A 14,650-nucleotide genomic window follows, 5' to 3' on the forward strand; every position below is an offset into this window, starting at 1 on the left:
CACCTGATCCTGGGGAATGCTGCAACAGTCATAAGTGTGAAAAAAGGTCATAGATCACTTTTTTCAGTGCCGTCGTAACTTTGGACGGTCACTAAACGAATGGTTGTAAGCCAAGGACTACCTGTAGTGGATTTTCCCTCTCTACAAACTACTGTGCGGGTCTGCTTTACATTTGGGAACCTGAATAAACGCAGCAGTCAAAATATTCCTTTTTTCATTCTCTTTCCAGGATTTAGGATTTGAAAAGGCCCTGATTGGTTTTTAAGCTCAAAAACGTCACCATGTCCAAAGAGGTGAAGGAACTCCAGAAACGGTGGCTGTCAATGATGGATACGGTACATAGCAACTCACATGTGAGTTACGGAGGACTTTATAGCTTTAGGTGACCCCTTCCTTCTGTTTAGGGCAGGGGTCTGCAAACTTGGCTCTTTTAAGACTTGTGGACTTCAACTCCCAGGAACTCTGGGAGTTGAAGTCCACAAGTCTTAAAAGAGCCAAGTTTGCAGGCCCCTGGTTTAGGGAGAGGCAACCTGAGCTAAGAGCAGGTGTAAATAAAAATTGGACGGGAAGGAGAATTATCCTCTCTTACACGCCTTGTTTCTTGTCTCAAAGCCATCTTTACGTAATAACGAGGCTAAAATTTGCCAAGCTGTTTCGAGGGAAACCAACCAGCGCAGTTCGGTTATGATAGTGCAAGGATCAGCCAGTTGGGTTAATGCAACAGATCGTGTTTAAATAATGCACTAGGCCAGTGATGGCTAACCTTTTTGTCGTCGCGTGCCAAAAATGCACATGCACGCCCGTAATGCAATGTGTGCGCTACCCCGCAACCCAACTCCCCCGCATGCAAACATGACCCCCCTGCATGCACCCACCCACTGTGCGTGTGTGCGTGACCCCTCCCATGGTCCCTGCCCCCACACATGTGCGTGTGACACCCCTGTACTCCCCCCAGCCCCGCGCACACACGTGTGATCCTCCACATGCACCCCATCCCCATGCATGCGCACACATCTCCTGCATGGGCCCCGCCCCGCGCATATGCGTACATTTCCCACATGTGCCCCGCCCCCTGCACATGTGCGGCAGAGACCTGAAGACCAGCTGGTCGGCGGGAAGTGCAGACGCATGCACAGTGGAGCTGCGCTAGGCGACAAGTTGCATGCCTGCAGAGAGACCTCTGCGTGCTACCTGTGGCCCACGTGCCATAAGTTCACCATCACGGCACTAGGTTGTGTGAACACAGCTCTACAAGGATATTGAGGGAAATGGCCAAAAATGTTTGGATATAACTACAACCACATCATCAAAGGCTCCACCTTTTTGTGTGTGTGTGTGTGTGTGACAGAGAAGAAGGGCAGGGCATCCTTATGTGGTTGTGGCTGCCATATTGATTTTTTTTGACCTGTCTCAGTGGACAACCTTCGTGTAAAATCTCAGCTCTCACCATCTTTCGCTGTGTTTTGTTTATTTGCCTTTGTACATGTGTGAAACACAAGCAGTCTGGTTTGTCATTCAGCCTTTATGAATCACTGCTTCGTCTTAACCAAAACACTTCAATAAATCATGGTTAAGACAAGCAGGCCTTCGTGTATTGTGCAAACAGCCTCTGGCTAACAATGCAGCCTTATATTGGTTTATATCGCTATTTATAACAAGCCCTCAAAACAAGATCTGATGATTCTAACTAGTTGAGTAAGAAAACTTTTTCAAGGTCAAAGAACACCAAGAACTCTAAAGCCTTTTTTTTTTTTTTTGCTAAGGCAGTTGAATCTTTGTACAATTTGAAATGAATTTTAACTTATATACGTGGCAGCATCCCCGTGGTCATGTGATGAAAATTTGGCCACTTGGCCACTGGCATGAATGTATGGTCATGTGATCACCATTTGCAACCTTCCCAGCTGGCTTATGACAAGCAGAATCAATAGGGGCTGCCGGATTTGCTTAATGACCAGATGTTTCACTTAACAACCGCAGTGATTCACTTAACAACTGCGGCGAGAAAGGTCATAAAATGGAGCAAAACTCACTCAATAACTGTCTTCCTTAGCAACATAAATTTTGGGGGTCAATTGTAGTCATAGGTCGAGGAATAACTGTGTTAGGCTCACCTTCATTCAATGATTTCCTCTTGAAATAGTTTCACTTCCCAGAATAAATTCCCCGGATCTTTAAAAACATTTCTCTTTGTTCCATTTATAACCCAGGTGGTTGCTTTTATGAACTCCAGAGTTGGCCAGTACTTAGATGATCACCCTTTCGTCGCCCTCTCCCTGATGGTATTTATTGCCGCCTCGGCCATCCCCATTGCGTTTTTCCTGGTTTTTGTTGTCGCTACAACTGTCCTGGCGTGCATCGGAGTGATCGTCATGGAAGGTATTCACGCCTTTGGGGAAATGAGGTTGGGATGACGCTGCAGTGCCTCTCTGGAGACAGCTGCAGCCTCTGAAAGGAATTTAGAGCTTTCAACGTGATCGTCATTCAAGGCTGCCCAATGACAATAAATAGAATAGAATAGAATTCTTTATTGGCCAAGTGTGATTGAACACACAAGGAATTTGTCTTGGTGCATACGCTCTCGGAGTACATAAAAGAAAAGATACGTTCATCAAGAATCATAAAGTACATCACTTAATAATAATCATAGGGAACAATATAAATCTTAAGGATACCAGCAACATGGTTACAGTCATACAGTCGTAAGTGGGAGGAGATGGTGATAGGAACGATAAGAAGACTAATAGTAGTGCAGACTTAGTGAATAGTTTTGACAATATTGAGGGAATTATTTGTTTAGCAGAGTGATGGCGTTCGGGAAAAACCTGTCCTTGTGTCTAGTTGTTCTGGTGTTCAGTGCTCTATAGTGTCGTTCTGAGGGTAGGAGTTGAAACAGTTTATGTCCCGGATGTGAGGGGTCTGTAGATATTTTCACAGCCCCCTTTTTGACTTGTGCAGCATACAGGTCCTCAATGGAAGGCAGGTTGGTAGCCATTGTTTTTCCTGCAGTTCTAATGATCCTCTGAAGTCTGGGTCTGTCTTGTTGGGTTGCGGAACCAAACCAGACAGTTATAGAGGTGCAGATGACAGACTCAATAATTCCTCTGTAGAACTGGATCAGCAGCTCCTTGGGCAGTTTGAGCTTTCTGAGTTGGGGCAGAAAGAACATTCTTTGTTGTGCTTTTTTGATGACGTTTTTTATGTTAGCTGTCCATTTTAGGTCGTGAGATATGGTAGAACCTAGAAACTTGAAGGTTTCTACTGTTGATACTGTGTTGTCTAATATTGTAAGCGGTGGTAGTATGGGAGTAAAGTCTACCACCATTTCTACGGTTTTAAGTGTGTTCAGTTCCAGATTGTTCTGGTCGCACCACGAGGTTAATTCAACCTCCCGTCTGTATGCGGATTCATCATTGTCTCGAATGAGACCGATCACTGTTGTGTCATCTGTAAACTTCAGTAATTTAACAGATGGATCATTTCAGACGCAGTCATTGGTATATAGAGAGAAGAGAAGTGGAGAGAGCACACAGCCTTGTGAGGTCCTTGTGCTAATTAAATAAAGTTAAACTTGCTTGAAGTTTCATGGCAGGAGCCCTGTTTCCTTGGCAACAGTGCAGAAATAATTCTTCATTGCCTCCTTACAGGATTTTATTCACTCTCCTAGTCTAGTCTACTACCCTAAGATATCTTAGGGGCCTCCCAGACAAAAACTAACCAGGCTTAAGTCTGCTGAGCTGTGCTAGACCAGCCATAAATTTGCTAGCTGCTGCCATCTGTTGACAATGATGCAATAAAGAGATTCCCTAGGGAAGCCATAAGGCTAACTGCATCTCCTTCTTGTTAGGTTTCGTAATATCTTTAGGTGGCGTCACCTTGCTTTGCATTCTCGGTGGATTGGGCATGCTGTCGCTGCTGTTTTCCGGAATGCTGAGCGTTTGTTACCTGTCTCTTACAGCCGTGCTCAGCTACTGGCCCGTTCAAGAGTAAGTACCCCAGGTTTGATAATAAATTATATTTCATATATTGTTCCAGAGCAGCCACAAACCATAGGATTATGTCGGAGAAGAGCAGGCAGAGCTTGGAGGTGGAGTCAAGAGAGGACATAGCCTAGAAGCCTTATGTGTCCACCACTGCTCCAAGCCCAGCCATCCGTCCCCGTCCCCCCCCCCCCCCGAATTCTGTTAACTCTTATCTAGTACCAATTTAATGCGGACAGTTACTGGACTGGATTCTTGTCCTAGGCTTGAACAATAAATCCTCTGTACTGGAACTGGTCCTGATTCTTCACGCCTGACAGACAGTCCACATTTGCTGCCTTGACTACCCTTCAGGAATCATGCAAATGTTCTGTAAGAAATTTGGTTCCAACAGATCGGCGGAGCTCCTGCATTGTGCTATGGTTTGCTTTAACCGTAGGTTGTGAACAAGCTGTAACAAGTGGCCTCGCTTATGCCTAAAGCTAAGTTGGTTCAAAAGCCTCAGAAACTAGCTTCCCTCTAAGGCAGGGGGGGGTGTCAAACTCAAGGCCCGTGGGCCGAATCCGGCCCACGGGGTGCTTAGATCTGGCCCACGCGGCCACTCTGGAAACAGAAAAGAACCAGCCTGCAGTGCCTCTGTCAACGAAAACAGAGCTCCGTTTTCACTGGCAGAGGGCTAGCAAAACAAATTAAAAATGAAACAAAAGGAGAAATGTTTCCCCTTTTGCATTTGAGCATGCAAGAAGGAACAGGAGAGGAGAAAGGGAAAGAGGAAAGAACAAGAAAAAGAAAGAAAGATGGGAAGAGAGGAAGGAAGGAAGGAAGGAGATTAGAATGAAAGGGAGGGATGGTTTGAGGGAAATCCTGCCTTAGCACTTGGCCACCACAGGTGCCCCCCCCCCGACACAAGTGACGTTGAGCTGCCCCCCCCAAGGTCAAACACAACCCTGATGTGGCCTTCAATGAAATCGAGTTTGATACCCCTGCTCTAAAGCATGTTAATGTTCTGCTTGACAGACCAGGTTTTATAATAAATCTCTCTTGCACTTCCAACCAGATGTGACTCATTTGACGAACCACGGTTGCACAAGCCAGCTTGGCACCATTTCTTGCCCCAGTCACTGGGCTTGGCAGCGTAAATTCAAGGAAAAATCAAGTGGGCTTTGTGATTCATTTATTCCCCTCCAGGCTGTATCCAGTCCCTGGGCTGTCAGTGGAAGCAATGGCCCACTTCTGCAAGATTTTGAGTCACAACCTGTATTTTTTTTTTATGCCTCTGCTATAGCCTATTTTATTTTTTCTTTAGGCTATTTCCACTTAAGATGTAATTGCAGCATGGGCTCCATTCTCCCCATAAACCAATATCGGCTCTCATTTGCGGCCGTTCACATCCCACACTTCCCCAACAACCTTAAAAATTATACTTAACTTGTGGACCAAACCCCAATCTCTGTGATTCCTTTATATTTCACTGGATTTTAACAAGTTCATTCCTCTTCGTTGAATGTGCCGTGCATTGGCACAACAAGCTGCTACCCCGCAAAGTTAAGAGTTTCTGCTGGAACCGACAATCGGGCTTAAAACAACAAATTGCCAATTGACGCTAAACCAAATAACACAACCTCCAAACCCATCTAGAGAAAGACGTGCCAGCATTTTTTTTAAAAAAATTCAGGGCGGAAGGAAAGGGCCTTCGGTTCTGAAACAGCTCTTGAAACAAGGTCGCGTACTCATGAATATTCTGAAATTTTGAATAGCTGTCCTGCTTGCTAATGAGATGTCACGCATGAAAGCTGCAATCTTGATCCCCTTTTGTGTGTCTCTTGTCTCTCAGGGGCCCATCGAAGAGAGAGATTGCCAACAGAAACAGCGGTTTTGTCTCCAAGAACCTTTTTGACGAAGAACCAGAAATGACTAACAAGGAGTGAATAAATTGGATAGGGGCTCGAAATGTCTCCGATAGTGGCACTTTTTTTTTAAAAAAAAAATGTAGCTGGGAAAAACATCCTTGTTACTGTATTGTGTAGAATTGTTTACCCACCGAGAGGATCAGGGTTCAGCTCCTTATTACGGGAATTGGAGTCGGGATTTCTCCAGAGGCTGCCGCGAAAATAGCCGAGCCCTCGCTCCCAATTATTTTGGAAACCTTCTCGGCAGCTTTTAGGCAGGACTTTTGTGCACGGGTACTCCTGGAGTCCAGGAACCCAATGACAGTGTTGATTTTAACGTGGGAAACGGGACAGAGGAATCTCTTTTAAGCCCGACTACATTGCTGGTGACGGCAAACGGAACAGAAATACGGGCAGTGGCAGCGATCCCAAATTAAAGCCAGTGCATCTCTTCACGATCGCAGTTCGGTTCGGGTTAGGTCAAATATTTTTGGTTCTTTGTGTCTAGGGTATTGGGGGATTGTGTTTTACCATTTTTTTGTTGTTGTTGCATTTAGCAGCTTTGCAGAAAGCTGGTTGTTAAGCACAGTGGCTTCTCTTATGCTGAATACATCAGTCACTCTAGCTCTAGTTTGAATATTTTCATTTGTTAAATCTTTTTAAGTGTTTTCTTCTGCTCTGTTGCTAAAGCTGTCATCAGATATACATTTGCCACTAAACTGTTACTTTTCATCCAAGCTGGCTCTGTCCCATTTCTCACTTTGCACCAACGGTGTTTATGTGTGAAGCCCTGACACTTCACCTTTAGCCCTCGATATATATATATATATCTCATAGGTGGGTTTCAGCAGGTTCTGACCAGTTCTGGAGAACCGGTAGCGGAAATTTTGAGTAGTTCGGAGAACCGGTAGTAAAAATTCTGACTGGCTCCACCCCCATCTATTCTCTGCCTCCCAATTCCCAGCTGATCAGGAGGAAATGGGGATTTTGCAGTAACCTTCCCCTGGATTGGGGAGGGAATGGAGATTTTACAGTATCCTTTCCCTGCCACGCCCACCACGCCACGCCCACCAAGCCACGCCACGCCCACCAAGCCACGCCCACAGAACCGGTAGTAAAAATATTTGAAACCCACCACTGAGATATGTATGTATGTATGTATGTACACATACACACATACATACATACATACATACATACACACACACACACACCCCTTTTTCAGGCCCAAGAGCTGCATCTGATTTTTGTTGTGACAAAAACATATTCCAAAATGATATCAAGTGGAGAAGGTCAAAAATTAAAATAGAATTTCAGTTCGATTCCATTTCTGTTTTGTTTACAATTAAAAACAGGCTGGATTTATTATCATAGCACAGATACACTTTTAATCATTTTCTTCTTTTTTTACATTAAAAGCTAAAACGGCAACTTTCAGAGTTCTTAGATTTCCGGCCCTGAGACTTCATTAGGGGTATGTGATCCAGAGCTTTAGATGGCAAATTTCAGGGCTAAGCAGTAATTCAGTTAACTTGGGTTTAGCATGTTGTGTGAATCTATTTAAATGCAGATTGTTCAGCAAACAGAGACTTTGTGTAGTAATACAAAAAATATAATTGGGGAACATGCCACCTTTTAGCATTACTTTTGTACCCCTAGAGTAGAGCTAGGTCATAGGGATTTCCCCACCCATATGCCTGACTGCTCTTTAGAAAGCCAGAACCTGAAGAGGAAACTGAAATACTTTGGCCACCTAATGAGAAGCAAGGACTCCCTGGAGAAGAGCCTAATGCTGGGAACGATGGAGGTCAAAAGAAAAAGGGGACGGCAGAGAACGAGGTGGCTGGATGGAGTCCCTGAAGCAGTCGGCATGAGCTTAAAAGGACTCGGGGTGATGGTAGAGGACAGGAAGGCCTGGAGGAACATTGTCCATGGAGTCGTGATGGGTCGGACACGATTTCACAACTAACAACAACAATAAAAATTGCTTGATTAAATCTCTCCCTGGGAGATTCTGGATACACAAGCTGGATATCTGGGTAAGAATCTATCCAAAGAGCAAGATTAAGATGACATTAGCCACATTTCCCCCATCCAGCATCAAAAAATATACAAGTAGTCCTCGACTTAGGACCACAGTTGAATTCTTGGAATTGGCATAGAGCGAGGTTAAGAGGGAGCGAAATAAAATGGGTGACAGAATAAATGAATGGAAATTAGGATTGCACTCTTCCATTTGCCCTCTCTCGCCCTACTGAGCGATGTCCTGAGAAATCGCACACCAGGAATGCCAACTTCAGGAGAAAAATAGCCAACTTAACACACACAACCGACAAAGCCACACTGTGAGGATGTAGTTTGTGCTCTGTGTGTGCCTTCTGAATGCAATCGCTGTGGCTTGTGAGCAGCACTGAGCAACTCGGCTCTACAGGATGAGCTTTCTCAACCTGCCCTATTTGATCCCATTAGACTCCCCATACAACCACACCGCAAAGAGGAAGAAAGACCCTGGGATGGAGATGGGGGGTTTTCCAACCCCCTTTTGCCCAGTTCCCCCCCCCCTTTCCCAATTTTCACAACACCTTCTAGTAAAATGTGCCTGGCTAATTTGCGGCTCGGTTGTTTTGCTGGCTTAATTCAACCAACCGCTCTTAAAAAGTATCCTGGGGGATAACTCATTAAACCAGGGTTGGTTGGCCCTGGATCACGCCTGAAGCCCCCACCTCACCCCAGGTCTACGATAAACATGATGTGGGCTTAAACCCCGCAGCTCACATCCTCGTTTTCAAGAGAAGTCCTCCCCACAAATGCAGAAAGATGGGCTGGCATTCGCGTGTGCAGAAGGCGGTACATGAAAAGCGAGCAAAGTGAAGAGAAGCGAGCGGGGCTGTGTGTGTGTGTGCATTTCTCCTTTCCTGCTGCGAGCAAAACTGCTCACCTCAAAGAATCAGAAAAATGTAGAAGGCATGAGAGAGAGAGAGAGAGCGTCTCCTGGGGAATCCATCTCCACATGATCCCACCTTACCCTCTTTCCCACCAGCCCCGGGGGGGGGGGAATCTAATTGTTTTCCTACGCTCCCTCCAAGAATGGATTTCCAAGCCAACCAGACCTCCAACGATTCGGATTCCGTTCTGAACATCTCGCAGCTGGGACATGCCTTCCCTCCCGAAGGTAAGCTGAAGCAGAAAAATAATGCAGGGGAAATCGGGAAAGAAGAGAAAGAAAGAGAGAGAGATTGGGTGGATGATCCCAAACTTTCTCTGACCTTTAAACCTGGAGAGGAGAGGATGAGAGGGAGGTGGAGGCAAAAACTAGCCAGGAAATAATTTATAGCCAGTTAGGGAAATTTATCTCAAAAGGTTGCGCGTTTTTGGTGTTTCGATTGGCCCCGGGTGATTCCCTTTGGCTGCACAGATTTTGTTCATTTTTTCACGTTTGTTAAATGCCCAAGATGTTGTGGTGCTGTGTGTGTTTGTGTATGAAAGGCAAAATTAGGGGATGAACGATTTCCCCTATCCAGCTTTTCCCTTTGTTGCTAAACCAGTGTCGATGAGGTTTGCATGTTAGGCTTAGGCAAACTCCGATTTGGTTTCCGTTTAACCTGCTTTTCAAACCCAAACCAAGATAAGGCTTGCTTGTCCTTGTAATGTGGAGAATTGGATGCCCGTCTGGCCATTGCAAAATTATTCTGCCTGGCCCTTTGATCCTGGACAGTTGGTGCAATTGAATTCAAGACAGTCTCTGGACCAAAAGCATATTCTGATGATCTCTCTAAGCATCAAAAGAAGTCAAACTGATGGAGCAGGCTGTTCAAAGCAGGTGGAAAAGAGTTTTTGGGCATGCACAGAAAGCTCTTTTAGACCAAAAGGCAGCAGCTATGGAGTTAGGCTTCAAAGGGGAGTTTGGATTTAAGTATCTTGAAATCAATGGGGCTCTTCAGAGTTGTGCTCGAAATAGTGTATAATGGGGGGTGAGCCGTGACATTATGACCCCCTTTTATGACCTCTGGACTTCAACTCCCAGAATTCCTGAGCTAATAATTAGAAAACAGTGTGCAGGTTTTGCTCATAATTCCTTGCATTTTATACCCCTCTTGTAAGGTTTAGTGTAAAGGTTCCACTTGCACATATGTGCTAGTCATTTCATGCTCATCTCCGTTTCAAAGCCAAAGAGCCAGCGCTGTCCAAAGACGTCTCCGTGGTCCTGTGGCCGGCATGACTCAACATCAAAGGCGCACGGAACGTTGTTCCCTTCCCACCAAAGGTGGTCCCTATTTTTCTATTTGCATTTTTTACGTGCTTTCAAACTGCTAGGTTGGCAGAAGCTGGGACAAGTAACGGGAGCTCACCCCGTTACGTGGCAGCAATATAAGGATTCGAACCGCTGAACCGGCTTAGCCACTGAGCCACCACCACATCCCTATAAAGTTTAGTATAGAAATCAGCTAATACAATGTAAAGTCGTGTTTTTCAACCTTGGCTGGCTGGGGAATTCTGGGAGTCACACCTCTTAAAGTTGCCAAGGTTGAAAAAACACTTCTGAAATGGATCTGAAATGGTGCTAAGAACCAAGAGATTCTGAGCGCACCTCACTTCTCATCCAGGTATGCTAAAATACGTCACTTCAATACGTCACTTCCTTCTGTCCTCCATGATGGTTTCACTCTCTTGTGGCATGTCTCGTGCCTTGTGACATGAAATATGGAATTGTAGCTCCGAAGTTCCAGAAATCTGATCCGGGGCAATCAAGTAGCCGTCTCAAGCTCTGGCGATCCAGCTTTAGCTGAGGATTCTTGAACAGGGCACTTCAAGTACCCTCTTTCTCCCCCTTCTCTTTCTTCCTAGGCTCCATGAGTTATTCGACCGTTATCATGTCCACCCTCTTTGGTGTCATCTGTCTGGTGGGCATCGTTGGCAACAGCCTGGTGATCTGCGCCGTCTTGAAGAAATCCCGCCCCAGCAGCACCGTACCTGATATCTTCATCGTCAACCTTTCCTTGGTGGACCTCTTGTTCCTTCTGGGGATGCCCTTCCTCATCCACCAGCTGTTGGGCCAAGGAACCTGGAAATTCGGAGGGACCATGTGCACCATCATTACTGCCTTGGATGCCAACAGCCAGTTCACCAGCACTTACATCCTCACCGCCATGTCCCTTGACCGCTACCTGGCTACCGTCTATCCTTTCTCCTCCACCCGCTTCAGGAAACCTCCTCTGGCCATCACGGCCATCTGTATGATCTGGGGCCTCTCCTTTCTCAGTATCACTCCAGTCTGGATGTACGCCCAGCTCATTCCTTTGCCAGGAGAGCTCCTGGGATGTGGGATACATCTACCGGATCCTCAGTGGGACATCTACTGGTATACCCTCTACCAGTTCTTCCTTGCTTTCGCCATCCCATTTGCGGTCATTACAATGGCCTACCAAAGGATCCTCCTGAAGATGGCCAGGTCTTCTGAAGTCCTGACCAGGCAAAGAGGCACCCAACTCCGGATCAAACGGGTGACACGCATCGCCCTTGCCATCTGCTTGGCCTTCTTCTTGTGCTGGGCTCCGTTCCACATCCTACAGCTCATCCAACTGGCCGTCGAGCCCACCTTGCCCTTCTATTACGCCTACAATGTGGCGATCAGCCTGGGTTATGCCAACAGCTGCCTCAACCCTTTCATCTACATCGTGCTGGGTCAGAATTTCCGTCGGAGGATCACGGTGTCCGACCAACCTGCGGAGGCAGAGGGACTTTTCCAACCTCACGTCAAAAGCGCCCCTGGAGACCCCAGCGAATCTGGGAAGCCTTTGCTACATTTGGTCTCCGTCTTGGCCAGATAAAGAGGATGACAAATGGATTTATTTGGGTGAATTAACTCCAGGGATAGATGTTCATCCACCAGCTCTCGCCTCACAATCAGGAGGCTGCGAGTTCGATCCTAGGCAGAGGCAGATATTTCTCTCTCTGGGCACAATGAGAATATATCTGCTGAATATAACTCTGCATGGGTGACAGGAAAGGCATCCAGCCAGTAATCACTCAGCTGCGTTCAGTTGCCCAGAGTCCACTCCGCAAGAAATTATGGGGTCATTAAATGGAGATACAATGTGTTCATCCACCATTTTTGAAAACTGGGGCCTTTGTGTGTAAACTGATCTATGGCTTAAACCCGCAGGAGCAAACGCAGCTTTAAGAGGTGTGGACTTTAAATATACTGGCTGGGGAATTTTGGGAGTTGAAGTCCACATTTCATAGAAGTGGCTAAATTTGGGAAGGAAAAACATCAAAATAAACAAATCAAAAAGCAGCTGAAGGAATCATGGACATTGTATGCTGCTGCTTCTTTTTTTAGTATTGAGATTCTCCAAACACACCAAATTGATCAGTCAACTCAGGGGTCTCCAATCTTGGCAACTTTAAGACTTGTGGACTTCAACTCCCAGAATTCCTCAGCCAGGCTGAGGAATTCTGGGAGTTGAAGTCCACAAGTCTTAAAGTTGCCAAGGTTGGAGACCCCTGATTTAAATGACATCCATACCCTCATTATTGGAGGTAGGGCAGAAATCATTTTGGGACAAGTCCCATAAAAACATTCACCAGCAATTTTGCGTGATATTCTCATTTAAATTCAGTCTCACTCCGTCTAATATTGTATAGTGAGGCATGCCTGTGCTGATTAAAGACAAGATTGTTTTATTTTGTGTTTTGGTTTAGTTTCGCCTGGAGTTTTGACCTTACGTGTTTGTGAACTGTACTGTACAGTCCAAAATCTTGAATAAAGAGAATTTTAACTTTCTATTAGTGCAATTGATTGCTGTCGGGGCGAAACAGCCAGAGGACTGTTCACATCTATTTTAACCCTCCTTCTAGACCAGGGGTCTCCAACCTTGGCAACTTTAAGACTTGTGGATTTCAACTCCCAGATTTTGGGAGTTGAATTCTGGGAATTGAAGTCCACAAGTCTTAACATTGCCAAGGTTGGAGACCCCTGGTCTAGACTCTTCCTTGTCAACTCTGCAAAGCATCTCAGGCCTGCTCTTGAGTTGCCATAGGCAAAGGGAATGGGAAAACAAACTCTGCAGCTGCCAGCGAGGCAGCACATCAGTCAAAACAAAAGCACATTCCAGCCATATCTGTGTCAAGGCAGTCTCCGCGGTTACCCACAGTGGCCGGAGGGGAGTGATTTCTACAACCCTCGAAGTTGCTTCGTTGGAGCATGTGACTGATGACATACCTTGGGGGGAGGGGGGAAACAGGGTCAGAGCCGGAACGTAAATTACATGGGGTCAGAGTTGGCTTCACTTGGAACGTGGGGACATGAAGCTCCTAATAAATAACTGGATTTCTTTTGAAGCTTGGCTTGAGGCTCATGATTTAATTAGGGCATCAGTCGGAACCCTGACACTTCTTTTCATTGGAGAAAGCTAGATTCATTTAATGACCACAAGTCACTGAACAACTGTCATCAAAAATTGTTGGAGCCAATTTCCATTGGTTTAGATTTGATCCAGAATCGCCTTTTGCTCAAAATTGATCTAGTAAAATCTATTTTGTGGCCATTGGTTCTCTCTGAGCTTGTTTTCTTGCAAACATTTCATTACCTAGCTAGGTGACATCATAGCACTGATGGTGTTGCCTAGTTTGGTAATGAAACTCACTAAACTCAGAAAGCACAAAGGACCCCCCGTCCTCCTCCTTCCCCTCCTCCTCCCGTTCGCCTCCTCTCCACCAACCCCACTCCTAGCACTGATGATGTTACCTAACTAGGTCATGAAACGTCTGCAAGAAAACCACCAAGCTCAGCGAGCACCAAGGACCCCCCATGTCAACCCCGAGCTCCAAATATTCTCTTACATCAGTAAATTTGTTCCTTGAATAGAGGGAATAGGGACTGGGGGAAGACAAAGATGAATTCAAGATTTTGCACCTGATGTGAGTCCAAGTCTAGCTCGCAAAGAAATGCGATAGGAGCTGCACTTCCAGATAGCAGAGAGGACAGGACAAAATGGACATATATAGAACAAGCGGGATCATTTTGTATTGTAGATACGAGGCATTTCTAGCAACGATCCAGGTCCTAAGAGTAAATGCGTGCATTCCTGATGAAAAGGTCACTTAAAAATCATATTATCTGCGGAGGAAGAATTCCTGCCTGCTGGGTGACAAAACGGCGAGTGCTGAGAAGCAACTGACCCACCAAATTATGCAGAAGCACAAAGCTGCGAGAGCACGGAAAATTCCCCCGAGGCATAAAATCACTCCAATTCCTCATCGTAAGCTCCAGAAAAGCTATGCATCGCTCTTTGGCCCAAGATCAAATAGTTGTGGGGTTTTTTGTTTTTTTTGGCAAACGCAGGAAGGGGGGAAACTCAACCCTTTGAAGAAGCAATTTAAGAATGATGGTTAAGCAGGAATTTTACCTCCGAGAATTAGGAGCGTTACAAGAGAATTATACTGCAGAAGAAGGGGAAGAAAAAGAATATTGTTTCCTTTCATTGCATCAAATTAATATAGTTATTGCATACTTTTGCTTATATATATGCTTATATGATGTGTTGTTGTTTTATGTTGATGCTTGTGTATACTGTTGTGACAAAAAAAAAAAAGGCTAGCATGCAATCTGCCAAATTTGGAAAACCTGGTGGGTCTGGCTCTTACCCAGGTTTGTTTCGTTCCTTGATTACTTAGGGAAGCCACAACTGGATGGGTTCTCATACAGCAGAAAAAGTTACCATCAGCAAGCCATCATGTTATTATGGCTTAGTGAAATCATTTCACCCACACATCCTGGGC

At 45.5% G+C, this 14,650-nt stretch overlaps 2 protein-coding genes across 3 annotated transcripts; both read left to right on the forward strand.

Annotated features, from left to right (window-relative positions):
- Positions 1 to 229: 229 nt before the first annotated feature.
- Positions 230 to 6,606, forward strand: LDAF1 (lipid droplet assembly factor 1). Its single transcript, XM_058157157.1, has 4 exons — positions 230 to 353; positions 2,211 to 2,379; positions 3,848 to 3,986; positions 5,815 to 6,606. Exons 1-4 carry the CDS (start codon positions 282 to 284, stop codon positions 5,906 to 5,908), a joined length of 474 nt encoding a protein of 157 aa, XP_058013140.1. The 5' UTR covers positions 230 to 281; the 3' UTR covers positions 5,909 to 6,606.
- A 136-nt stretch (positions 6,607 to 6,742) lies between these two features.
- On the forward strand, positions 6,743 to 12,653 carry LOC131185063 (melanin-concentrating hormone receptor 1-like). 2 transcript variants are annotated; one of them, XM_058157150.1, is made up of 3 exons: positions 6,743 to 9,045; positions 9,772 to 9,782; positions 10,715 to 12,653. In XM_058157150.1, exons 1-3 carry the CDS (start codon positions 8,957 to 8,959, stop codon positions 11,695 to 11,697), a joined length of 1,083 nt encoding a protein of 360 aa, XP_058013133.1. In that variant the 5' UTR covers positions 6,743 to 8,956; the 3' UTR covers positions 11,698 to 12,653. The 2 variants fall into 2 exon arrangements, with proteins under 2 accessions (XP_058013133.1, XP_058013132.1); XM_058157149.1 differs by lacking the exon at positions 6,743 to 9,045 and having other exon boundaries at positions 9,203 to 12,653.
- The last annotated feature ends 1,997 nt before the right edge of the window (positions 12,654 to 14,650 follow it).

This window comes from Ahaetulla prasina, chromosome 14, assembly GCF_028640845.1.
Source record: "Ahaetulla prasina isolate Xishuangbanna chromosome 14, ASM2864084v1, whole genome shotgun sequence".
Classification (NCBI taxonomy): Eukaryota; Metazoa; Chordata; class Lepidosauria; order Squamata; family Colubridae; genus Ahaetulla; species Ahaetulla prasina.